The sequence below is a fragment of the Paecilomyces variotii genome, assembly GCF_004022145.1.
Source record: "Paecilomyces variotii strain CBS 101075 chromosome Unknown C8Q69scaffold_10, whole genome shotgun sequence".
Lineage (NCBI taxonomy): Eukaryota > Fungi > Ascomycota > Eurotiomycetes > Eurotiales > Thermoascaceae > Paecilomyces > Paecilomyces variotii.
Genome location: NW_021167149.1, coordinates 263978 through 288783, shown reverse-complemented (window position 1 = coordinate 288783; position 24806 = coordinate 263978). Strand labels below are relative to the sequence as shown.

The following is a 24806-nucleotide window of genomic DNA, read 5'->3' as shown; positions in this document are numbered from 1 at the left end:
ATGCCTTAGGGGTAGATGTTGTGAAGAGTGTCCGTTTATTTGGGCTTATATCCTAGCATATCTATTAATTTAGCTGCCAGGGTTTATTTTTGCTAGAAGCGATATTTCGCGAGTCTCATTTAAAGAAGACATAGGGCATTACATGCCGAAAATTGTAAGAAAAAACACAATGTGAAACTCGGTATCAGACAGACCAGACCAAACATAGAGAAAAAAGAAAAGTTTTTTATGCCATATAGAACTTATCATCGCTTATCTCCCAGACCGGGAGGCGGACCCGGAAGGCCCGGTGGTGCACCACCAGGAGGCGCTGCGTAGCCTGCCGGGCCTGGGGGAGGCGATCCAGCTGCACCAGGGCCGGGACTCGGACTTGGTCCTGCCTGTCCGGGAATCGAAGGAACAGGTGGAAAGCCTGGGGCGCCAGGGGCACCGGGTGGAGGGACTTGGAAGTTAGGAGGCAGACCTCCTGGTGGTGGAGGGAAAGGAAGACCACCTGGCATGTTGGGCAATGGGGGTGGGAAACCACCGGTTGGTGGTGTTCCTGTTGCTGAAGGAGGGAACGGTGGAGGGAAAGGAAGGCCACGACCTCCAGGAGCTGTATTCGGGAAATAGTTAGGCTTTACTGCGATGGAGAGACACAAAAGGTGTTATAGGAAAGGGGAGACGTACGAGGTACCATGCCGGGCGGCGGAATACCAGGTCCGCCAGGCATGCCGAAAGGTGGTGGCGGTAGCTGGCCTGGTCGACCTGAGGGACGGATGAGTTAGAAAACATCCACTGGAGGTCTTGTTGAATTGCAGACTTACCTGGAAAGCCAAACGGAGGAGGGGGAGGGTATGCTCCCGGTGCGCCTTGTTGCAACATGGGATTCACCTGACCCTCCGCAGCATATGAGCTTGTGATAGAATCAATAACCGACTGTGCCTTTTCATGTCCAATTTCTAACAGAAACGAATCAGTTATATGGTCGTCGAAAAACGCAAGCCCAAAAGGGTAGTAAAGCCATACGTTGATAGTATTCCACCACGTTTCTCAGATGGTTTCTTCCCGAATTATGCGCCTTGCGCACGCTCATCGAGTCGTGCGTCAAGTAGACATCACAATAATCGCCTGAGACAGTCAATCCGGTCAGTATTTCAGCTCGATATCTTCTTTGCTAACAGGGCACTTCGCGCTGCTGAATGCTTGACGTTTGCGGCTTGATGATGGAAGGACCTACAGAAGAGTGCACAGCAGGTCAGTCAACGTCCACGGCAACTCCAAGGATCAAAAGGGTACTTATATTTCGGCATTTTGGCTTTCTCTGCTCTCCCTTGGAGGTTTGGATAGGGAACTTCTCCAATACCTCTTCAGCGCTCACGAGCGCGTTGCTTTCGAGGCGTTATTCGCGTTGGCGAGTGTTCCGAGGATCGTGAGATGTCCGGGATCTTTGGAAGGATGAGATCAATTGAGATAGGTACGACTTGACCGGGATACGTCGCGATACAATAAATAGATCTGGCTGGCAATTTAATTTACGGAGCTTTGACTTAACGAATTTCGACCCAGTTCGCGATGGCGAAGTCAACTGCAGGCGGTAAGTTGCGGCAGAATACTTGGTGGTATCGCCCAGAACGGAAAGGACCTCGACTTCAATAACAACATCGAATACTCCAGAATGCACCGCTTTTGAAGCCATATACCAGCTCGTACAACTGCCATGTATTGAGGTTTTGATCATGGGTACTCGCGATGCGGCCTAGTCACCATAATTTGATGCGCGCTCAGATCAGAATTTAGAAACGTTCAAAAAAGGAGCCCGCAGTCCTGACTCGTTAAATAGAATAATCCAAGGTTGATATATATATATATATACACTCTGGGAAAGTCAAGTGAGCTGAGGCAACAAAGGTTGCTGTATAAACCAAACTCGTGTATTGGGCATCTTGTATCGGTATCTAAAGCAAGTGCTACATGCAGTTCTTTTGATCTATTGACTATTCAGCAGACTCTGACAGACTGCTACGTTCAGGTTTGTCAGATGTCCTCCGCAGATCGCACTCCGGAATGATCTCTAATACTATCTTCTGACTATCAAAAGCAAATAAGGACAGTTGCTTTCCTGCAGCTTGTCTGTACTATATCTCCAACTAAGGCTCGGAGTGAAGCCCACTTTACCCGTCTGATTGGCGGATTACAAATACAGGACCAAGCAGTCAATTATCCGGGATCAAAGAAGATGAATCAAGTACCGAAGACCCACTCATTATATAAGTGCTGGAGGGGTAAGTCGAGGGACCTTCTCTTGATAGGCATCTGGGAAACTGCATCTCTTCTTAACTTCAACGTCTCCGGAGAAAGGAATCATTTCAGCTTCGCAATATGTCTCAAAACGGAAAGCATTGTCTTGTCTTCGGAGCCTCAGGCATATCAGGATGGGCGCTGCTGAATGCGAGTGTCAACTACCCCTCTCCAACGACGTTTCATCGAATCACAGGGCTGTGCAACAGGCCATTGACCAAAGAAGCTGCTTACCTTCCTGCGGATCCCCGCATTAATCTGGTCTCGGGTATTGATCTCACGGGTTCTGTCGAGAGCGTTGTGAAGGCTCTAAAGGAGAAAGTAGAGCAAGTCGAGACAGTCAGTATTGTATACTTCTGCGGTATGTTTCGCTGGGTCCTAGAACTCTCTGCATGTGCTTTCTTGAAGAAGACAGAGGCTCATAATTACATTAGCATACATTCAGACCGGGGACTTCCAATCACTGAGGAAGGTTAATACGGAGCTTATCCGTGTCGCAATCACGGCCATCAACGAGGTCGCCCCTAATCTGGAAACTGTCATCCTGCAAACCGGTGGCAAGAGTTATGGCGTTGAATTCCCCGATAAGGTGACCATTTCTGCTCCATTGAAGGAGGATGCCCCTCGTATCCCGGAGCCCTGGGCGAGCAACATCTTCTACTACTCTCAGCATGACGTTCTGAAAGAACTGTCTCAGGGAAAGAAGTGGACCTTCTCTGAGATTCGGCCAGACGCGATTGTGGGTTTCGTTCCCGGTAGAAACGTGATGAATGTCGTGCAAGGAGTCGCCTTCTATCTTACTCTCCAGCGTGAAGTAAATGGCCCAGGCGCCACTGTTCCATTCCCAGGGACGGAAAAGAGTTACAGAGCCACCCATACCGACACGTTCCAGGATATTCTGGCCAAGATGGAGATCTATGTTTCCCTTAACCGTGATAAGTGTCCAAATGCGTCCATTTTCAACATCACGGATGGTGAGGTTGTAACCTGGGCGGACGTTTGGCCGGGCCTGTGCTCGTACTTCGGTCTCAAGGGCAGCGGTCCTACAGAAAACACCACACCGGTCGAAGAATTTGTGGAGAAGAACAAAAGTGCCTGGCAGAACCTGGTTCAGAAGCATGGATTGAAAACAGGTTATCTCGAGATAACAAACTGGAAGTTTGTGGCCTTCTTGATCGAAGCTGGTGATTTCAACAGGGAATACTCCATTGACAAAGCGCGCTCGATCGGCTTTGAGGAGAGTATCCCAACTGTCAAGGGGTATACTACCTCATTTGACCGAATGAGAGCTGCTAAGATTCTTCCACCGATTTAATGTCTTGCAAACATTCCATGATATATTGAAGAGGACTCGTGCATAACAGGCGGAATAGCCCAAAGTTCTTCTTATCGGCTAGGTTTTATCCGGAGTTGCTCTTCCTGGAAAACGTACGGAGGTTGGATCGGGACGAGAACCATACTCCCAGACCGCATCTCTCTTCAGCTATTTGATTCTGGCCTGTGCGCTTTATCTTAACCCCCGAAGTGGTCGCTGGATGCAAAGAGACGCAAGTTAGTGGGGAAGTAAAGGAGAAGTGGAGGAGTAACAGAGCGCTAGTGGAATGGGAGTAGAGGAGGGTAGCATGCCAAAATCGAGATCAAAAAACAGATGAGCCTAGAAACTCCTAAATCGTACACGGAAAGTAGTTTCTACAACTGGTTTATGCACATGATTGGCTGCATAGTGAGTGATGTACTGTAGAAGCGAGAAGTTCTAGAAGTTGGAGAAACAAAAGGTACGGGGTCGTCATTTACTCCCCTGACGAATAATTGTTCTAGCATAAAAGAAGCCTGATAATCATTCTAGCATCAGGTCGTAGTTGCAGATAGTAAATACTAGTCTCATACTAAAACACTCTTATGTTGTCTCTCCAATCTAGTAAATGAACGGCTTTCGGCCCAGTTTCGGGGCCGGAGTCTGTATGAACCTTATACGCTAACTTAATCTGTACATGGATTATATAATCCAGAGATCTGCGGATTACCCGAATAGGTAACATCACGCGCCCCACTAGGCTATCAGGCCAATGCTCGCTCCTATTGGTCCGATTTCCGCGCCGTTGAAGTTACGTCAGGTCGATATTTAAGGGGGGCATCTCTTCCAGAAATTTTCCATAGAATAATGTGTTTGTTTTGGGGGAACAAAACCAAACCACAGAAATAATCTCCCATAACTATATTCCACTGTTTCGTTTCGACACAGCCCCGCAGCCAAGCCATGTCGTCATTCAAGGATAAGCTAAAGAAACTCTTCAGTCTGCAAGCCATCCGTGCAAAATGGGCGGAGTGGGCCCCATTGATGCCCGCAAAGAGCCATCTTTCTGCTGAATATACCTTTCCTCAAGGGAGATATGCGGGCCAGCCGAGGACCGACAACTTCCCCTACGAGTGAGGTGGGAGGTTGGAAAATGTGGTTGCGCGGATATTGGCTTGCTTGCCGTCTATATATCACCGTATATTGGAAACAAGGCGGCGAAGATCGACAGCATAAGGTATTGTCACATTCAAGTCCCCACCAGATTTAGCTGAGTGTCGAAAGAAGAGAATGAACTGTCGGCCCGGTATAGTCGACTACTATCCGTCGAAATGAGCCAAACGCATACGTCTCGCCGTTCGAAGTCACTCAACTATATTCTAAATCGGCATATGACTATTCAGAGCATGACGAGCATGTCGATATTCGAAACATGATTGATGAATAGTCTGGTGCTAGGGTAAAGATACTCAGGTGCCGCAGATATGCTATAGTCGTCATGAAGATAACGCAACCGACGAGCATCGACACTACGAAATACCGACTGCTTGATTACTGGTCCGATATATGACTTTTCAGAAACATATGTCGGGACGGACTTTTGCTCTTAGGGGGCGTTTACAGACTCAGGATATCATCCTAATCCTACTCTGGAGGGAGAATCAAGTTCGCATCTTTCTCATTTAGTACACACTGTATAGTATTTTTCTCATGCATACTATAGACTATTTGTAGATAATCTCTGAAATAGACTTGACTATCGTATTAATCTTGAAACGCACTTAATTCTCGGGCCGGGAATGTCTTCACGGATATAATAGGTTATTGGACCCCATCACAGAAATAGATGGACAATTGGTCATACGTATTCTTGTCCTCCATGGACAACAATGCACATAAGTTACACTTTAACTGCCTCACTCTAACGATGGTACATCGCACTTGTATCCCTGTCCCGTCAGCACGAAGTCCAAGAACAGTATGAATCACTCGAGAGTTACGGAATAATTACTACGCGGTACGACCTACCGTGGTATGCACGGTCTGACGACACCCACAAGCCGTTACCTACAGTGGGATGCATCCCACTGTACTCCGTACTCCGTAGTATACGGAGAACTTAGCGGATGGTGCATCAGTAACTCTGTACTTCGGTGCGGAGTTAACATATCAGCCTCCGCATCCGTTTCCGTTTCCGTTTCCGTATCCGTATCCGTATCCGGGTTACCTCGAAGCACCGAGTAGCTTGTGACCGATACTTGGTAGTACTACCTAGATAACTTAACTAGTAGTAACTATTACTTAACTGAATGGTTGAACACTGGTCGGGATCCTTGTGAGTCTTCGGGATGAATACAAGTTATTGGGATCTCATGACTCTGTGATATTCGGTTGTTCTGGAGCTAGAAAACTACGTGGAAATGGTATGGAGATTTTGTTCAAACTGAGAGAAGGTGCCTGCTAGTTAAGAGATGTTTCGTTGATTCTCACTTTAATACTCTTACGAGCGAACAAGATCTCATCATTACCTCGTCATCAACTGTAGAATATGGAAAGAAAACCAAAGAAAACAATATACTTAAAGCTAAACCAAACAAGAGCCGAAAGAAAGGGGAGAACGTTAAGATCCGTAACCAAGAAATAGTCATCGCTTGCCATATATGACCTAATAGAACACCATGACAGAATAGCAATAGAGCGCTTGTCGCTTTCAATCAGTGTACCTTGCTGTACCTCTAGTCTCATCCCTAGTCTGCTTTAAGAAGGGGATTAGGGATGTGCCACCGGTCCCATGCAAGTTATGAGAGTGCTCATTCTTCCTGCTTGACATTTCAGAAGATGCAGTTGCAAGGTTGACACGTCTGGCTTCTGCGTGGTTCTCCTTCAATCTGGACTGCATGATGATGTATCGTGAGACGATCTGGATATGCTTGTCTCGAAACACGCCAAGCATAAGCACGGCTTCATTATATGCACGTCTGACATCAGAGTATGAGGCGTGGGCCATAGCGTATGGCCGAATGTTTGAAACCCTGGACAGCAAGGCGAGGAAGCGTCGATGCGGACCGGGCATGTAGTTTCGCATTTCCTACCGGATACCAGTAAGTCTCTGTATGAGGTTTCAATGTTCGGATAGTAACATACCTCTATAAATCCGAGCCTGTCTTTAGTTTGGGGTCCAGCATTAGAGCTTCTCTCGCCAGTGGACCGGTGCTCGACTCCAAGCACAATGTCGAAAAGCTGTATAAGAGAGGATTGAGCATTGCTTCCGCCACTGTATTGGCGCCATTCGCCATTCCCGTCGCCTCTATCATAAAAGACACCGTCTGGGAGTCCCGCTGCAGCCATGTTCTTACTTCCTGCCAGGAATGGCCGAATTTCATGGTAGAATACGGGCGGGGAGCACTTCTCATACATTCTTTCTAAAATGACAGCGAGCTCTCCCAAGGCTTGGGTAAGATCGTTTAGAAGATCCGTGACACGCACAGAATCGTTCATGTTCACAGCATCAATTGCATTGAGCATCATGGGAATAGCCTTTGCACCACGAGCCTCAATAGCAACTGATACCATCAAGAACCATTCTTCATCAATCGTGTTGGTGAATGAATTTGTGACCATCAGATTATCAGGATCAGTAAGGTCACCATCTGGACTGCGAGCAGCATAATTCCAGAGGTTAAGGGCGGCATAAGTTGCACAAGGAGGCAGCTCTAGATGTTCCGAGACTTCCAGAAACGGACGAGATATCACAGGGGGAAGGACCTGTATATACTCTGTGAGCTTTCTATCCATTCAACGCAGGAAAAGGACATCAGAGGGCGCGAACATCCTTAGGCTTCTGGCCACCCCATATATAAGCGTGTGTGAGAAAAGCTAGGACAACATAGGCTCTCCGCCATTCCGCATCGTTATGCAACTTATCGGTCGAAAGGATTTGCAAGCCTTCAACTTCTTCTCTGATTCTTCCGGTTCTGATAAGATCCGGGAGATCAGCTGCAATGCTTTCCCAGGGATTGTAGTATGGCTCGGGCAGATGAGCTAGAGGTGTTGTATCCGGAAGAAAGCCATTTCGAAGTGAAACTGCATAGTCCTCTAGAATCGCACCTGGTGTTGCCAGCATTGTGGACCAGCCTAGATAAATACGTGAATAACAAAAAGAGCTTTCGTTCTTCTATTTGATAAAATTTTGATCAAGCTTGAGTTTGCCAAAAAGAAAAATTGACGAGGAAGAAAGATGAGTACTTGGAATGGGGCGAGGGACTCGAGGGTTAAAGACCAAATGCTTGTCCGACCTGTCACAAGCATCTGGTGCATGAACCACAGGATCATCATGCTAGTCTGTTATCTCTAGCGGATGATACCACCAGGGGTAACTGTGAACATATGGCAGCACACGGATGAATGATTTGAGAAAGTGACGGGTAGCTGCTTATCTCCCAAGGCGGATACGGAAGCGGAAGCGGATGGTGTAAGACGACAACGAGGACTTCTAAGCGAAGGTGTTACACTGCAAAGGTATTTCCGGGACATACATAATCACGAAGAATCTGTTTGATCGCCGTTAGAGCAATTTAACCATCTGTGATCTATAGAAACGCCAGAGGGACGCACAAATCTATTCTCCATTCATCCTCATTGCTAGCAATATGACGAACTCAACATATCTCAACCCGGCGTCAAAAGTGACGAAACCAGTCTTTCCCAGTCATGCTGGGACAGCTGGATATGCAAAGCTACTTGATGCCGAAGATGCTCTAAGCCGCTTTCGAGAGAAGTTCATTATTCCTTCGGTAGCCAACATAAGATCCAAGAAGCTAGCAAAGCCTGGTATGCCTCCATTTCCTGCTGCATAAACCCTACCTTCACTGATGATGTTTTTTCTAGGTCTCTCACCTGAATCTTCCATATACTTATGTGGTAACTCGCTGGGTCTTCAGCCTAAAGCCACATCAAAGTATCTGGAAGCCCAGCTCGACACTTGGTCGTCCATCGGGGTGCTGGGCCACTTCACCGATCTGGAAGATTCACCCCTTAAGCAATGGCAATTGCTAGCGGAGGAAGCCTCAGCACAGATGTGCAAGATAGTCGGAGCTTCCCATAAAGAGGTCATGGCTATGGGCACGTTGACTATGAACCTCCACTTGCTGCTGGCAAGTTTCTACAAGCCCTCCGAGACCAAGCATAAAATCCTGCTGGACTGGAAGGCATTCCCCAGCGACCATGTGAGCATTCCCTGAAGACTCCTTATACCGGTAAATTACCAGCCCTTGATCCTAACGCATAGATAGTATGCCATCGAATCGCAAATCACCTGGCATGGTCTTGACCCGAAGAAATCCATGGTCTTCCTTGGACCGGATGATGGCGAATTCGCTATCTCGACATCAAAGATTCTAGCTGCCATTGATGAACATGCTGAGGAAACTGCCGTCCTCCTTCTACCCGGCGTTCAGTACTATACTGGACAGCTCTTTGATATACCGACAATCACTGAGTATGCGCGTGCTCGCAACATCATCGTTGGCTGGGATTTAGCGCACGCTTATGCCAATGTCGAACTTAAACTCCACGACTGGAACGTGGATTTTGCGGCCTGGTGTACTTACAAGTACGGAAATGCAGGCCCTGGGTCCATGGGTGGTCTTTTCGTCCATGAAAGACATGGCGTCGTTGATTACAGCCAGGGAGAAGACTCCCCACGCTATCGACCCCGTCTGAGCGGATGGTATGGTGGTGACAGGGCAGTAAGGTTCAAGATGGACAACAGTAAGTCTTCCAAATATGCTAGTATATATGTTCCATGAAGGGCATGACTCAGGGAAACTTATTCTTTGATCGCAAAACAGAATTTCGCCCCATTCCTGGCGCAGGAGGCTTCCAAATTTCGAACCCCTCTGCCATAGACTTGGCATCTCTTTGCGCTGCACTCTCTGTCTTCAGTGAGACATCCATGGTGGAGATCCGGAAGAAGTCTGTTCTCATAACTGCGTACCTCGAGCACCTCTTGTTGGACGGCACAACAGATGAGACACGTCAATTCCGTATCATTACACCTGCAGACCCGATGGCACGTGGAGCTCAACTGAGTCTCCTCCTGAAGCCAGGGCTTCTTCCAAAGGTTTCCCAAGCTCTGCAGGATGCCGGCATCATCTGTGACAAGCGTGAACCTGATGTTATCCGAGTTGCTCCTGCCCCCCTGTACAACAGCTTTACCGAAGTGTGGTCGTTTTGCCAGGTCTTCAAACAGGCACTTGAGGCCAACTAAGGTGTTCACCTCAGTGGCGACTAGACCTGCGCCTGCTATGACCTTTCCAAGCATGTTCATTTTTTCGGGCATGATCAAGCTAGTAGAAATAGTTGCAAACCCACAAATACAGATAATTTAAAAATTACCTATGTTCGGCCAATCGTCAACGCCACGAAGGAAATCCTGTCCCTGTGAAAAGAAGTTCTCAGCCAGTATGGAGAACTCGTCGTGGACGGGTGGTAGAAGATTTTGCGAGCTTGGGAGCCCTCCCTGATAGTTAGTAACTATAGGCGGACTCGAAATGTAGTTGTGACCCTGCGGCATTGCGTGTGTGGTCATTCGTGGTGAGCTCAGGCGGGTAGGTTCAGGCAATGGTGACGCATTTGATACCTCGCCTCTGGAAATATGGGGATCGCAATAGAGACTCTCTCCGAAAAGGCGTTTAGCAGATTCTGGCGAAGTGCTAGGTGGATATTCAAGGATCTCCCAGATTCTCGAAAGGTCAATCAACAAGCCTTTGTTTCCAGCGGTGTCTGACTGATATGAAGTCGATATGGCGTCTTCTAACTTCTCCAATCTCTCTGCCTGTTACCCAGCACATTGATCAGCATGTAATATAGGAATAGACAGGAGGTCTATGAATACCAACTGTGCCATATGCGGCCACTGCTCCCCAAATCCCCTGACAAAATAGACACACTTCCAAAATCGATCCTGCTTCCCTTTTCTAACTTCCTGGTCTTCCGTGAAACTTAACTGTAGCTCAATGGTGGCCACAACCGCAGCACTGTAACCGAGAAAAGGATCGGAGACTCTGAACGACTTTTCGACAAAGAAATTGATGAAATGAATAATCCAGTTGGTATGAGAGTATATCAGGTCAGATGTATGCTGCAGGAAGATTTCCGGTATGGAGCTCCGGTAGTTACGGAGGCTTAATGACAACAGAAGCGGATGATTGAGCAGGCATAAGATAGTGTGATACATAAACTGGTTCAGAAACCACGGACCCCAGTAATCTCTGTTCGATTGGAGTTCATCGAGAGATCTGTCTGCGAGATTGGCGGTCTTAAAACGATGTGTAGAGGGCATTCGAGTCTCCACTTCCATTTGAAGAGCGATAATTTTAGAATATTCGGACTGCGGAGACCAAGGAGGTATATGGCTCGGTCTGCCACGATGCCTTACATATCTCGCTGTTTTCGAGAATACCTCACTGAGAATGATCACATAGCCGACGATCCCTTCGTCTTTCATACTGTTGTTGGCTTGATTGACCTGAACAACACCCCTTTCGCCAAGATGAGCTGCTGGAGGTTTGCCTGTGCTTTCCGGGAAAGGAGGTGAGTTTTCGCTTAGATCGAGGATGCTGAATCCTTCGCCATGAAGACGCTTCAGCAGGCAGATACTCCAAAAGCAGCGGCGGCGTTCTTCCCGAGCCACATCAGTGACAAACATATGCCTCTCAGAACCGAGATTGGCACATTGCGCTAAGTTCATCGCAAGGCTGCCATGTATGCTGGACCGATGTGTATTTCCATCTATCATTTATCGTTAAAACTAGACCAATATCACGAGAACGATATCTTACTGGTGAAATCCACAAGACTCAAGAGACACAGGCACTGTAGTGTTGAAAGTTCAACTGGGCCTTCTGATACTCTCTCCATGACAAGCGTGCGTGCCATTTCGGCATATTTGTTAGCGAGAGTAGAGAAATCCCTATCCGCTGAAAAAGTTTCGTCTGAAAATCGGATTGTGAGAGCAAGTATAGCATAGATGACTTCAGGATCCCTGCTGCCAAGGGTTCTCATAAAGCTGGCTCTGTGGAACAGCGGGAGGGGCTGACAGTCACAGTATAAAAGATATAATTCCCCCAGTGATTCTAGCTTTTCTTGAGAAAGAGGTAGACCGACTGCTGGTATGTTGATGGTAGGTTCTGTTGGTGTCTGAGACACCTCTCTCCCTGGATGTCTAGAAGCGGAGCGGTTATCAGCCCCATTGTGATGACTGCAGTTTTCCATTAGGGAGATTATTTCTCAATTAGCTAGGATAGAAGCTCACCCTAATGACTCAAGGACTCGCGTAACCTTTGCTTCCAAGTCGGCAAAGCGTTCCTCCTTTCCAGATAATACAATCAATTGCATGAACGATTCAGAAGGGGCAACCCCAACAGAAAGAGTACGCACCCATTTCCGAGAAGAATATGGAGCTGCTATGGCTCTTACTGGGGTCCTCTCCGCCGAACTATTCCGGTTGCCAACTGAATCTCGTGATTGTCCAGCATAGACGCACTCCTGTCGTAAACGCGCACAGTGCGAACATACTGGCTGTTCTCCTGGGCACTTATTCTTCTTACGCCTATGTTATATGTCAGTACAACGATGCGATATAAGTACCTTACTTAAGGATCGGATACCAGGCAGTATCTGCTGGTGCTTAAAAGTTCAGGTTGTAGTTACTCACCGACATGGTTCACATGCTTGACGTACTCGCTTGGGGGTTCTCTCGGGAGGCATTCTACAACGAGGAATGCATAGAGGCCGAAACCATGAATCAAACGCTGCTTGTCAGATCACCATATCTATAAGGTCAATGCTTCGGGCCTTCTTTCATTACTGTCCCTCAAGAGCCGGCATTATTCCGGAAATAGTTGGTGTCGTCAAAGGATAGAGAAAGCTGACTAAGCTCATCCGATCAGACCTAACTAGTTAGAGGAAGAGAACTTCGCTAAGAATTGATGGAACGGACGTGAATCTATGGCAAGTAAGCTCCTGAGTGATATAGACTAGGTTGAGCTTGTCATTGGCATAAATACCTATGATTGAATTATCTGTGATCTTGATGGCTAATTGTCTACGGCTTATGAGAGTTTTATGCGGGGTTATCTTGCATAGCGGTAAAAATAATACGCTTGAGCTTATATGAATATCATGGCATCATTTAGCATTGATATATAATATAACGGATTTAAATACAGCTTAGATTATCTTATGTTTGAGTTATGTTGCTCTATTTTGAAGTGTTTAGCTGTTCATCGGGCCTTTTAGAGTAGAGATGTTCGGAACTCCGGTGCCGTGTCGTCACCCGCTCCGGAGTTCCTACAAGCAAGCGGGGCGGTGTTTAGATTATGTTTATAAGAAGAGCAAAGTGGCCAACGATATATCTACTACCTCCAATATCATGTTATCCTATTCTGCAGACAATTTCCAATAACTGCGTTGATCAATCTCCAAAGTGAGTTTTCATCCGACTCCGAGACTCGGATCTTACTTTCTATAACGCACGACACTAACTAACGAGACGATAGGGAACATACCCATAACCATACAATTGGCTTCTATACCCCGGACAGAAATATCTCTTTATCACCATGTCCCAGCAACCTGCATCCAATGTCTACGCCTTCACCCACAGCGAAGCTGTGCTTCGCACCCATCAGTGGCGAACTGTGAAGAACTCCGCCGCTTACCTGCTTCCTTACCTGCGGCCTAACATGGCCATATTGGACGTAGGCTGCGGGCCAGGTACTCTTACAACTGATCTTGCCCGTCATGTCCCGGACGGACACGTTACCGGTATTGAGACTACGGACGCACCACTTGGCGAAGCTCGCAAGTTTGCAGAGCAAGCGGGCGTCAAAAACGTCAGCTTCACAGAGGGAGATGTCCTAAACCTTGAAAATTACAAAGATGAGACTTTTGATGTTGTGCATGCGCATCAAGTCTTGCAGCATGTTCCTGATCCTGTCAAAGCGCTTAGCGAGATGCGGAGGGTCACTAAGAAAGGTGGAATCGTAGCAGCGCGCGAGTCTGCAGACATGACGTGGTACCCTCGACTTAAGGGATTGGATGATTTCTTTGACGTTTATATGAAAGTCGCGAAGAAAAAGGGTGGGAACCCAAATCCGGGGTCTTATATTCATGTCTGGGCACAGGAAGCTGGATTCGCGAGAGATGATATAACTTGCACGGCGGGTGCATGGTGTTTTAGTTCACCTCAAGACAGACAATACTGGGGTGGAGCGTTCTCTGAGCGAGTCATCTCGCCAGGGTACGTAGAGAATGCGGTGAATGGCGGTGTTTGTGAAAAGGACGACCTAGAACGGATCTCGGAAAGCTGGAAGGAGTGGGTGAGGTCAAAGGATGGATGGTTCACGGTGACACATGGAGAAATTATTTGTCGGAAGTAGAGATCCTGTAGCCCGGTCAAGAACAATATGGTTCCAAATTCCATAGATACGCGGATGGCACGAATATAGTGGATCAAAAATAACTCAGTAAACGGATAGATTCTTCATTGATCCCCTGCTTGTCTTATATACAATCGCGAACCAAGTCTTCACAATCTATCCTTCCGGCATTAGAAGTACACCGCCGCCTAATAGACAGATGGATGAGAGTTGCCTTCAAATAACGCGCTTAGTCCGAACCGAAGAAAGTCTTGTGGCCCTATTGAACCGGTTAGCAGTTGATTCTCAAGTCGCTGCTAACGGCTTCCGTAGGCATCACGGAAACCACTAGCATCACACATCATAGACAATGGTACTTACAAAGACCATCCGGCACATAGCCCAGGTGGTAGCTGCAGGAGAGAGTAATCAGCCATAGTGCGTTAGTAGCGACGCTTAGGAGAACTCACCGAGACCAAGACCGTAGGTAGAGATCCAGTAGGGGTAAAGGATGTAGCCACTGCGGTTGGTCTATCAATTGTAGAATGGGTGTCAGACCGCATTCTGTAGATTCTAATTTTCCTTCTCGAAACTGACCTTGTACCACTGGCGCTTGCCGTCGTGACGCTGGAAGAGGCGCTGGTAGAAAGGGACGCGGTTCTCGCGGAACACGAATCTAGAAGGTTAAAGGATCCGCATTAGCAGCTGATGCATGTCTGGAGTATTGAAGGTGCTTGTTTCGCTCAATTGACGTGTAGACGTCAAAGTGGGAGGTTGAGGTCATGCTTAGCACGGATCGTGCGAGGCGGCCCTCATCGAAAAGTAGACGGAATCCACATACCCAGCGAGTCTAGGGACAGTGCGAGAAACCATCTTGGCGGTTCTGGCTGAGAGAATAGGTACTCGAGGCGGTGGTGCAAGTCAATGGGAAGAAAGAAGACGCTGGTGATCGTGCTCTGTCGTTCTCGACGTCCGACCTTCTGCCCGGGAATCTTTCGGTCCGCCCGTCAGCTCACCCGGATTAGTCACTCACATCACGTGATGTGACACCGGCTAATCACAACTGCATCGAGTTTGGGCTGTTATGGAAAAGGTGAGTGCGAACAGGTATTCTTCGGAGCGGTTATTGCTATCAAAACGTCGGCAGGATCGCACTGTGGATAATTTCCTGGTGGTCGGCTAGAAGGCGCTATGACATTCCATGGTATATCAAGCAAATGAGGATGATTGAGTTTCCATTCGCGCTCTTATTTCTTTTCTTTTCTACACCTGATGCGCCCAGCTCTTCTGAGGCTCTTGAAGAGGCCATCAGCTGTCTCGGTTCTAGATATCCTTATCAGCACATCCATCGGTATAGAACAATTGGGCTCGAGAGAGCGGTGCATACGATGCCAGACACGTCGAGCAAGTCGCGCTGTGGCTGCTCACGAACCCTTTCCCGCGTTGGATGCCGATAGCGAACCTTCACCCAATCAAGCGCGAATTGAATCGAAATTCCAATCGAAGCTTCGGATACACGATCTCGGTTCTTCCCAAAATGCGAGACATTTCGTCGAATCGAAAGCGGTGCATGAGTCGGATCCGGTGGCAGCTCGGAGGTCTGCTGCAGACTGGACTCTGGTGCCAGAAAACCTGGAATACGAATCAGACATAGGCCACTTGGACGATATTGGGAGCAGATTGGTCGATAAGTCACATTTTCGAAATGATTTTGTTCTCTGGGAGGAGCTGCTGCGGTATCGCCAGCGTCATTATGGGGAAGCCGGCACGATAAACATCTGGCAAGGTCTAACAGCGAGGCATACTGATATATCACTCCCTGTGGAAGGAGAGCAGGCGGACTTTTTCTGGCAGAGTTTTGTTGATGCTGCATTGGTCCGAGATAAATTTCTGCATGATCTGGTGGATTACGCATTCCAGCTACAGAAAACCAGCGGCAAGCAATGGAGCAGGTTCTATGAAGCCATTGTGGGCGGCTTTCTGGATCGGGACCGGCCAAAACAGGCTGTTCAGTGGCATAAAAGACTACAGAAAAGACAATTATTTCACGTCGATGATTTGACGCGGATATTGGAGCGGGCTTTACAGTGCAATTCACGCCGTATCACTTGGCCTTCTTCCGGTCTCAGAAACGGCAAATCATACCATTTATCTACCGGGCTCCGGGCTCTCCAGGGTATATGCCGCTCTGTCGAGGGGCAGAGAGTATACGGCTTAGTCGTTCCCGCTCTTATGAAGCGTGGACGGGTCTTCGAAGCTTTGGTGATGCACGACTTTCTAGTTGAACGCGGCGACCATCCCCACAGCTTTGACGAAGTGCAACCTTTGCTCGATAATATCAAGCAGCTACATCAATCTACAATGCGTCTGAAGTTCCAAGAGTATTGCCAAGCTCGGTTCCTCCCAGAACTGGAGGTGCAAGACCAGCCACTGCCGCAGAAACAGCCGGAGAAGGATGAGGCTGTAGTCTCATGGCCCCAGGAACGACCAATTAAGGATGAGTTCGGAGCACGGCTTTTTGCTACAAAAGCTTTTACGTCTGATGTTATCGTTGGGGGCCTCCAGATGTTCGGGGTCTCTGCTATCGGGCCGCAGTCTCTGCGGGAGATGGCGCTGAGAGCTCATGGTTCGCAGGATATTCTGGAGAAGATCAAACGTCTACAGAAGGCCGGCATCTCCATTGGAGACTCAGTGTTTTCGAGGGTTGTTCGGAAACTAGCGTCTGAGAACAGGGACATTGTGCTGTACGATGTACTCCACAGCGACCAACATCCAGACACACTCGAGGATGCAGCCACGCAAGAGGCGCTTCTGGTATCATATTACATGGCTCGAGATTGGCGCCAATACAACATGACGCTTGCCATCTTGGTCGAGTTAGTCCAAGAGGACCCGGACTTGTTCAACATCCATTTTCGGAAACACATAAACGCTGGAGAATGGAACTCAGCCAGCCGTATTGTGGACGAAATGTTCATCCGCAAAAGGATGCTTTCGAAGGAGAGCATCGACTTCATGATCCAAGAAGTGCTCAGTCCCCGGAGAAAAGGAATGGGTCCCTCGCCGAGACGACATCTCCATCCGGTCGACGAGATTGGCTTTGTGACTCGAGTACTGCGGAGAGCCGCAGAAACAGGTGTGCCTGTGGATTCTGACATCTGGATTGAGTCTTTGAAGCGCCTAGGAATGAAGAATCGTTGGAGTGACCTCTGTGAGCTCGCTCTTTGGCTCGCCCATCGGTATTCGTCTAAGAGGAAGGCAATTGTCGCGCATCTCGTCGCCTCGTCCGCAAGGAACACAGTCATGGGCACTAACACCATAACGGAGCCAGCATTTCCAGGCGATGTGCTTCGAGCCGTCTTTAACCCAAGGATGCAAATGGCTATTGTGGCATGGGGCTTCAAGCTACGACCTTCAAGCAATGTTGATTCGAAAGTATATAATCCATTGAGAGTGGAAGGCCTGAATCTCGTACCCTGGGTCCGTGGGCTGGTACTTCTTCGTGATCTCGAGCGAGAAGGGGTTCGACTGGAAACGGGATGGATTCGTCGAGCCTGTCGACATCGTCTAGCCGTGCTTTTTGGTCCACCACGTTATTCCAACCGACGGATGAACCGACTGCTGCGACGGGAAAACCCTTACGATGTAACGAGGGTCATTGGGGACATGCTCAAGGTCTGGGGGCCTTCCTTGTTCCTCGGACAGGAGCGTCGCGATCTCCAAGGGCTGCTGAACCCGCGAAGCTCAATGATGTCGCTGCGGCGGAGCCATCGCCTGGTTTGGAACAATAGGCTCTACCGAACACAGCCTCACATTTGAAGCGAACACATCCAACAAGTGCTCTTGTATATTACAGATATGGTTCCTATTCTCTTCCTAGACTTGGCTGGCGCTCGGTTTCGTTTCTGTATATTATCATGTGGTGTCAGACTATATATACCCTATCTTGGCATAGAGACAAATGCTTCATATTATAATTGATACTGATGTCGGAGTATACTTCCTCTTTAAATGGCCAGGATAGCAGCAGGAAATCTGGCGTCTTCACCATTTACTATAACTGCGCTTGGACCTAATAGAATTGTTACCAAGGGCATACAATCTTCAAGAATAATGTAAAGCAGCTGACGCCATTCGAATGTACTGAGGAAACTACATAACTAAATGATCAAGGTAGAGTTGACCAGCCCGCATGGAAGATTGAGGGGATCATTATTGATCATCGTTGCCGTTGCGACCTGGTAAGTTACAGCGGAGAGTTCAGTTACGACAGCCGGGGAAGCAAATCGTGATTGATCGGCACGGCCCTTCTCCACCACCTTGTTGTCCTCTTTTGGTGGGTTTGATTAATCACATGGACAAATACCGCAGTAAGAGTAAATACCATATGTTTTCTTCATGGATCCAAGAACAAGGCAGCATGTATATTACAGTCTCCATTCGGGGGGTTTAGTTATTGCCTTTAAAGTGAGCGGGTCAGGATTGGGTTGGCTTGTGTTTTTGCCGACGCGGCTGTTACTAAGAATAGCAAGAGTCAGACAAATCCACCAACTGTCACAGAAGGGACTCGCGTCAATTAATAGAATAACTGACAGAATCGAAGTAAACTGTTAGAGGGACAGCTTAGCATTTTCAAGTATCTATAGGTATAGACTAGACTAATTTATTGTATTCGTACACCCTGCCAGAGGAGAGGTGAAGAGAGAAGAGGAGAATACGGGAGAGTAATTAGATCGTCCTGGACGGCGTAATTGGCGGGAGATCTGTGGTTGCCCTCAGTGACCGCGGGAGGCGCAGGGCTAATTAGTGTAGGGTGACTGTCGTACTCTATTGTGGCACAGAGCGCGTGTCAGACTGAGAGATGTTGAACCAAGGACCTTTTTCTTGTTTGAGGTGCTCTTTTGATCTTCCCTTCTCGTCCTCCCCCTTTGATGTCCTGCTTTTCCCATCGTGCGATTCCAACACCGCGATAGATCGATTAATTATCGCCCCTGTTGCGCGTTTCCCTATCTACCCGTCGCCAGCCAGCTAAAAGTCCCCAATTGGACACAGTTCAGGAGACTTGTGTTCTGTATATATTATTTTACAGACCCGGTTCTGTTCTGGGTTTTTCTTCTCGAACTACTGCAGAGCAGTTGAGAAATTTCACAATTCACAATTCAGAATGCTAGGACTAGGTCTCCTAGCGCTCCTCGCTCCTCTCGTCTCTGCAGAGGCTCTCGCGCCACGAACGACGGCATGCAATAACTCGCCCGATCTCTGCTCCAAATCTTATGGAGAAATCACACATCTAGGAGCACATGACAGTCCGTTCGTGAGAGATGCGTCGACGGACTACTCTACGTCGGGGAATCAGTAAGTCTTATCATTATGTGGGAATGCGATCTTGATAACCTGCCTCTGGGGTTTGTCTTTAAGATGATTTAATTTGTTTTACTGACTTGGCTGTCGCACAGATTCTTCAATACGACGGTTCAGCTGGATGCGGGTGTACGGTTGGTGACGGCACAGGTGCACAAACAAAACAATGAGTGGCATCTCTGCCACTCGAGCTGCGATCTACTGGACGCGGGGACATTGAGTGCATGGTTATCATCGATCAAGACATGGCTAGATGATAATCCTAATGAAGGTGCGTGTTTGTTGTGGAATCGGGAATCAACGGTCATTGGAAAAAAATAATGGTTACTGATACTTACCCATTGCGGTACGCAGTGATCACTGTACTTCTGGTCAACTCGGACGACGCTTCTGCCTCTGACCTCAACAGCGAATTTGAAGCTGCCAGCATCGTCAAATATGCTTACACGCCGCCCTCGCAGTCTTCAGCCCCCACCACCTGGCCTACGCTGCAGGAATTGATCAACAACGGAACTCGAATGATGACCTTCATTGCATCCTTGGACCCGTCGTCGAACACCGTTGCGCCCTACCTGATGGACGAATTCACGTTCATCTTCGAGAACCCCTACGACGTCACCGCTGCAGCGAACTTCTCCTGCCTTCCATCTCGCCCCTCATCTGTCGAAGGAAATACTGCGTCGGCCTTTTCTTCGAGACTACTCCCATTTATGAACCACTTCCTAGATCAGGAGGAATTGCTGGGAATTGAAATTCCCGATGTCGACGCCATCGACACCACAAATGCTCCGTCTGGGGGTACAGGGAATCTCGGGACGGCCGCTACGACCTGTAAACAAACCTACTCGGGACGCCAGCCAACTTTCATCCTGGTCGATTTCTTTAACAAGGGCCCGGCCATTTCCACCGTTGATAAGCTGAACAATGTTACCAGTGCTGTGGGACGTGTTCCCGTTCCGAGCTCTGACTCGTCTAGCTCCAGCTCTTCTAGCTCTGGCGTCTTCTCGGGTTTGGTTGATCTAGTCGATGAGGTCAAGATGGGCGCAAAACCATCGATCGGAAACTGGGTCTGGGTTGGTGGTAACTGGGGCGGTCTGCTCAATGGTGGTATCTCGCTCTGATTTATTCCTGGGTATACATTTCACAGCACCGTTCAAAATAAGGTCTCGTTCTTTGCGGTTTCTAGGTTATACGTCAAGCTTGGGTATTTCTATATTGCTTTTCATTGGATGATAATTGCACGGCAACCATATAATCTGTCGTGATTCGGCATAGCGAGGCGTTACTGGTTGTGTTATTATGCTGCTTGAGATCACGAGGTTGGAAACAGGAAGGATCCTCTTGAGTTCACTGCTCGTCCACTTCTGTTGATGATGTAGATAGATTCATCTGGTAGATAGCATATTATTCATGGTTTCGAATTGGAAATAGTAGATCCTATTGTATAATCCGCTACGTATTAATCCAGCAATCAAACGCCAGAGAGGAGCGTACTTCAACCCCTAGATCTGTATTCCTTACTGCTTTCCTAACAACTGGTTGATCTTGTTGACTTTGTCTTCGAACGACTGGTGCTTGTCCGTCCTGTAAAAGTTTCAGAGGGTGAACAGGGATAGTAATATACCTCATGCAACTAACCTTGTTCCAACGCGAACATCCGTCTGAATCCGAAGGACGCCCTGTTCATGCAAGATGGTATGCGCCTGGCCGATGACTTGATGAACTTTATCCCAGGGGCCTTCTATAGCAATGGGAAGTTAAGGTCAGTCAGTGTATAACGCGAATTGTACAGGAGGAACTGCCTGAATAGATGGATAAGACTTGAGGACGTACCCAAAGTGGTGCCAGCCGAGTGCATCACATACTTCAGGCCGGATCGCTCCACGAGGCGCTGCACGTCAGCCACCTGGGCGGAGACAGATGGGGATGCCGTTCCCATCTTGATTTCAGCCGGTTAGTATGTCATTCAACAAGTGAGCTTTCTTAATTATGATATATACTTCGCGGTTCCCTATAACTACTGAGCAGAACCACTTCCGTAGATAAGCCACAGGCTTATCAGGAAGGAATGGACTGTTGTCCCTCTCTGGCCAGGAGGAGAAAGAACATCATAAGAAGTACTGAAAACATGCAACTAAAATTCTTCAGGATCGAAATACGGAATGAAAGCGAGCACCTACCGGGATCAGGCAGAAATCGGCCGTGCAGTGCGCCGGCGTGGGGATAGAAGCAATGTTATCTAACGTCGAGGTGGATGCCATGGTTGATATGGCGTGAGCGCTCTGCACGATACTTGGATCGATTAATTAGTCTAAGAACCCTGTTGTGTCAGACTAGTTTTGCCTTGCGGACCGTATGGCTCGTGGTGATCGACGACTGGCAAGATGAGGCTGATAGCGTGTCGAGGGTCCACGGGATAATTTCGCTTTTGCAGAGGGAGAGATCCTCGAGGAGTCGCAGGACGGATGGAGCAAACTGGAACGGCAGTACGGAGTAGAACGGGGAGGATAGTTTGCTGAGATCAGATGGGATGATGAGAATGTCTCTGGTAAGTACTCAAGTTCGTTCTGTAGTCGATAATGATAATAATAATAGACAACAGTTAAGTGACGGCAGTGGCGGGGCAGAAGCAGCAACCGCCGGTCTCGATCAGGCGCACGAACCAGCTCGCTTCACGCTCAACGCCAGCTAAAGTCTTAAGGCTCGAACTAAGACCAAAGAAAAGAATCTCCCCCAGGGCTCCCCCAGAATTATCCCGGTCTCAGACGTGCGCTTGCGTCTTCCAGAAACCCGCTATCCAGGCAGTCGGACTACAAAGTGCCACGATCTCCGAGGGACGCAAGATCGTGAGTCTGCAAGATTCTGGTCCAGCCAGCCAGCCAGCCAGCCTCGGTCAATTTACAACTAGACTACCCTCGACTGTCATACTTTCCAGGTGCTGTTCTTGCATCAGATTCGCTGGAGCTCTTTTCCTTCTGGGAAAAGATTGAGCTGAAGCTCAGCTCGTGACAGCCCAGGCGTTGGGCCTGGCGGAGCGTATTGCAAAGAACCTCCATTACTATACCTAGTTTCAGCGTCCAAGGTTCAGCTGTTCGAAGCCTTCCAGGGGCCCGACCGCCTAAAAAGAGACTGGCTCTACTTAACTTGGGGGATCGACCGAGTCAGCGTCTGGTCTAACCGCCCAGGCATCTGGCCACCAGAGCTTCTCCAACTTTATTGCCGTTCATTACTGGCGCCTGTTGATGCCGTCATTCGTTCTTCCAAGACAATTTCGAATTAGGGGCCCCCGTGCAACCGAATTGTTCCTATTTTAAGATCCGCCGGGTCCTAACCACGTTCACTACTTCAACATTCTGCCAAAACTGGCATATCTACCACTGTGTCCCCCGTATATACTTCGACAGACTGTGGTCTGCCTCGTGCTGCAGGACAAACTATTCACTGACGCTACGGGCCGATCCATCTGCCTGTAAAACACATTTCTGAAACCCAATCGTTCCGTCGGACTGTGGCGAGCTCATTGCTTCTCGGCATCCGTGTATTTCTCCAATCGCACACGAAGCATCTCCGTGCAAGTCTGCCCACTGGTCTGCCTTGTCCGACGATCTAACGAGGGAACTGGCTCCCCTGGTTGGCATGGAGAGATCGAAGGTATTACAGATGCAAAGACAGCGAAACCCTGCATCGGCCTGCATCGCTAGATCCTGGATCTTACCGCCAACGCCATTGGGTTCCCGTGACGGTCCTATAGAGCCTATCGCTCAGACATCCTCAGCCGTTGCTACTTCAGAGTAGTGCATCTGTATTGTGGACCGGTGAAGCTTCTCTTGAATACCCAATTCTGTGGTGCCACGGACTGTTCTGTACAGACGTCCTTCCCCCTTTCCCTGTTCGTATAAGCCTGCATTTGGGCTTGCTACTTTTTCTTGCATTTTGGGAGGCTATTGTCTTGTTTATTTCCCCGCGTTTCGTCACGAGGGAAATTCTATTCTGCATTGTTTGCTGCTGCCCTGTTTATTGCTTGCATCTTATAATTGCATATTCGGAACTTTATCTGAGTTCTGGCTGCGACTTGTTCGGTCCCACTTATTCAGATACCCGACGAGCCACTTCATCACGACATACTTTTTTTCCTTTTCTCTCCACATAGAACCTGATTAGGTTTGTGTGGGATAGAATGAGGACTCCCACAGAGAACTCGATGCAGCGAATGTCGGGGCCTTTCACACTAGAGCTTCCCTTGGGAGCTCAGCTGGTCTATCTAGCAGAGGGTGGTGCCAATATTGTATATCGGATCATTGCGCCCTCTGTGGAGATATCGATAGGGTCAGAAAAGGCTCATTATGGTTCGGGGACTCCTCCACCTACCGAGATAGAGGATGTTGACGATCGTCAGCCGTTAGAAGGAAAGCTGCTTCGATTGCGTAAGCACATATCCTCAGGCATTTCCTATCAAGAAACCGCGCGCAACTTCGACAGGATCATTCGGCCTCTCTTCAGCCCAGAGGAACTTATTGATCAGACGCTGGTTAGGCTTCCGAAAGGGCTCATTCAGAAATGTAATGAGCAGCTCCGCGCAGATGAGAAACTCAGAAAACGCCCAAAAAAGCGTCACGGGGTTTATCTATCCACAACAGAGCCTTTTGGCCTTCTGATTACAGATATGACTTGTAGTCATGATCCAAGAACCACTCTGGCGGAACTCAAGCCCAAGTGGCTCTTCCAGTCTCCCTCTGCTCCACCAAATGCCAGGCGTTGTCGGACCTGCGCTCTACGCGAGATGAAAAATAGCGACGCTCGCAAGACTGGGGGTCAGGAAGAACAGTCATTCTGTCCTCTCGATCTCGTGTCGGAGAATCCGGAGGATGTGCTGCGTGCAACTCGCTTTATTAAGGGCTGTGCAGACAGATATCGGTTGGCACGTTTCCTGTACCGGAATAGTACATTGCTGAAACTACGAGAACACCAGAGAGTCATGAAAGAAGTAGGCCTCTCCGGGCAGCCAGCACAGTCGAATGACATGTCGCTTTCGATGACCTTGCGGGACTGCACCATGTTCATCAAGGTATGGAACCGAAATCACGTTCCAAAGAGCTCAAGCACTCCATAAGTCTTAATTTCAGCTGTCATAAATACTTTTCGTGGAACCGAGTCCGCTGACAGTCACAGATGCCCTTTAGCGAAAATGAACCGATCGAGTCCCGCCTTGGGGATCTGGATCTCAAAACAGCTGCGGGAGGTAAAGCGCAGTATTGGCTCGATATCGAGAATCGCCTCATCCGGGAGGGCTGGTATCGTGGGGAGAGACGAGGCCAGGAACAGAGCGAATGCGCCTTGGACCGCGTTCGTGGTGCTCTCAAGTAATAACTAATGTGCATGTCCATTTAACAACGGTTTGAAGCCATAGGGGCGGTCATTATATCGGATACAGGGTAGCTGTATAGTAGATG

The 24806-nt window shown here is 48.4% G+C and overlaps 11 protein-coding genes across 11 annotated transcripts; 6 read left to right on the top strand and 5 right to left on the bottom strand.

Annotated features, from left to right (window-relative positions):
- Positions 1–72: 72 nt before the first annotated feature.
- On the bottom strand, positions 73–1524 carry C8Q69DRAFT_62198 (putative U1 snRNP complex component Yhc1). Its single transcript, XM_028633849.1, has 5 exons — positions 1283–1524; positions 1009–1225; positions 807–941; positions 670–747; positions 73–595 (listed from the first exon to the last, which is right to left on the bottom strand). The coding sequence occupies exons 2-5, from the start codon at positions 1073–1075 to the stop codon at positions 246–248; spliced, it is 630 nt and encodes a 209-aa protein (XP_028482837.1). The 5' UTR covers positions 1076–1225; positions 1283–1524; the 3' UTR covers positions 73–245.
- An 837-nt stretch (positions 1525–2361) lies between these two features.
- Positions 2362–3595, top strand: C8Q69DRAFT_509147 (hypothetical protein; the record flags this gene model as incomplete). The annotated part of the gene is made up of 2 exons (XM_028633066.1): positions 2362–2641; positions 2715–3595. 2 exons carry the CDS (start codon positions 2362–2364, stop codon positions 3593–3595), a joined length of 1161 nt encoding a protein of 386 aa, XP_028482836.1.
- Positions 3596–6161: 2566 nt separating this feature from the next.
- Positions 6162–7810, bottom strand: C8Q69DRAFT_62075 (Indoleamine 2,3-dioxygenase). The gene is made up of 3 exons (XM_028633845.1): positions 7404–7810; positions 6719–7339; positions 6162–6662 (listed from the first exon to the last, which is right to left on the bottom strand). The coding sequence occupies exons 1-3, from the start codon at positions 7695–7697 to the stop codon at positions 6285–6287; spliced, it is 1293 nt and encodes a 430-aa protein (XP_028482835.1). The 5' UTR covers positions 7698–7810; the 3' UTR covers positions 6162–6284.
- Positions 7811–8028: 218 nt separating this feature from the next.
- On the top strand, positions 8029–9901 carry C8Q69DRAFT_62117 (L-kynurenine hydrolase). The gene is made up of 5 exons (XM_028633846.1): positions 8029–8092; positions 8170–8404; positions 8462–8799; positions 8866–9343; positions 9424–9901. The coding sequence occupies exons 2-5, from the start codon at positions 8224–8226 to the stop codon at positions 9840–9842; spliced, it is 1416 nt and encodes a 471-aa protein (XP_028482834.1). The 5' UTR covers positions 8029–8092; positions 8170–8223; the 3' UTR covers positions 9843–9901.
- On the bottom strand, positions 9901–12804 carry C8Q69DRAFT_62122 (putative C6 transcription factor). Its single transcript, XM_028633847.1, has 5 exons — positions 12291–12804; positions 11889–12185; positions 11416–11834; positions 10470–11365; positions 9901–10409 (listed from the first exon to the last, which is right to left on the bottom strand). The coding sequence occupies exons 1-5, from the start codon at positions 12341–12343 to the stop codon at positions 9960–9962; spliced, it is 2115 nt and encodes a 704-aa protein (XP_028482833.1). The 5' UTR covers positions 12344–12804; the 3' UTR covers positions 9901–9959.
- A 235-nt stretch (positions 12805–13039) lies between these two features.
- On the top strand, positions 13040–14089 carry C8Q69DRAFT_475446 (ubiE/COQ5 methyltransferase). Its single transcript, XM_028631195.1, has one exon. The coding sequence runs from the start codon at positions 13198–13200 to the stop codon at positions 14014–14016; it is 819 nt and encodes a 272-aa protein (XP_028482832.1). The 5' UTR covers positions 13040–13197; the 3' UTR covers positions 14017–14089.
- Positions 14090–14115: 26 nt separating this feature from the next.
- C8Q69DRAFT_61991 (hypothetical protein) lies at positions 14116–15075 on the bottom strand. Its single transcript, XM_028633844.1, has 5 exons — positions 14837–15075; positions 14593–14671; positions 14466–14526; positions 14377–14408; positions 14116–14275 (listed from the first exon to the last, which is right to left on the bottom strand). Exons 1-5 carry the CDS (start codon positions 14866–14868, stop codon positions 14246–14248), a joined length of 234 nt encoding a protein of 77 aa, XP_028482831.1. The 5' UTR covers positions 14869–15075; the 3' UTR covers positions 14116–14245.
- A 192-nt stretch (positions 15076–15267) lies between these two features.
- On the top strand, positions 15268–17814 carry C8Q69DRAFT_509141 (hypothetical protein; the record flags this gene model as incomplete). The annotated part of the gene is made up of 1 exon (XM_028633065.1): positions 15268–17814. One exon carries the CDS (start codon positions 15268–15270, stop codon positions 17812–17814), a length of 2547 nt encoding a protein of 848 aa, XP_028482830.1.
- A 918-nt stretch (positions 17815–18732) lies between these two features.
- On the top strand, positions 18733–20945 carry C8Q69DRAFT_61863 (PLC-like phosphodiesterase). Its single transcript, XM_028633843.1, has 3 exons — positions 18733–19350; positions 19452–19627; positions 19711–20945. The coding sequence occupies exons 1-3, from the start codon at positions 19160–19162 to the stop codon at positions 20475–20477; spliced, it is 1134 nt and encodes a 377-aa protein (XP_028482829.1). The 5' UTR covers positions 18733–19159; the 3' UTR covers positions 20478–20945.
- Positions 20676–21751, bottom strand: C8Q69DRAFT_61804 (YkoF-like protein). The gene is made up of 4 exons (XM_028633842.1): positions 21537–21751; positions 21190–21295; positions 20995–21097; positions 20676–20940 (listed from the first exon to the last, which is right to left on the bottom strand). Exons 1-4 carry the CDS (start codon positions 21615–21617, stop codon positions 20874–20876), a joined length of 357 nt encoding a protein of 118 aa, XP_028482828.1. The 5' UTR covers positions 21618–21751; the 3' UTR covers positions 20676–20873.
- A 1782-nt stretch (positions 21752–23533) lies between these two features.
- On the top strand, positions 23534–24720 carry C8Q69DRAFT_509138 (inositol-pentakisphosphate 2-kinase; the record flags this gene model as incomplete). The annotated part of the gene is made up of 2 exons (XM_028633064.1): positions 23534–24421; positions 24526–24720. 2 exons carry the CDS (start codon positions 23534–23536, stop codon positions 24718–24720), a joined length of 1083 nt encoding a protein of 360 aa, XP_028482827.1.
- Positions 24721–24806: the final 86 nt, after the last annotated feature.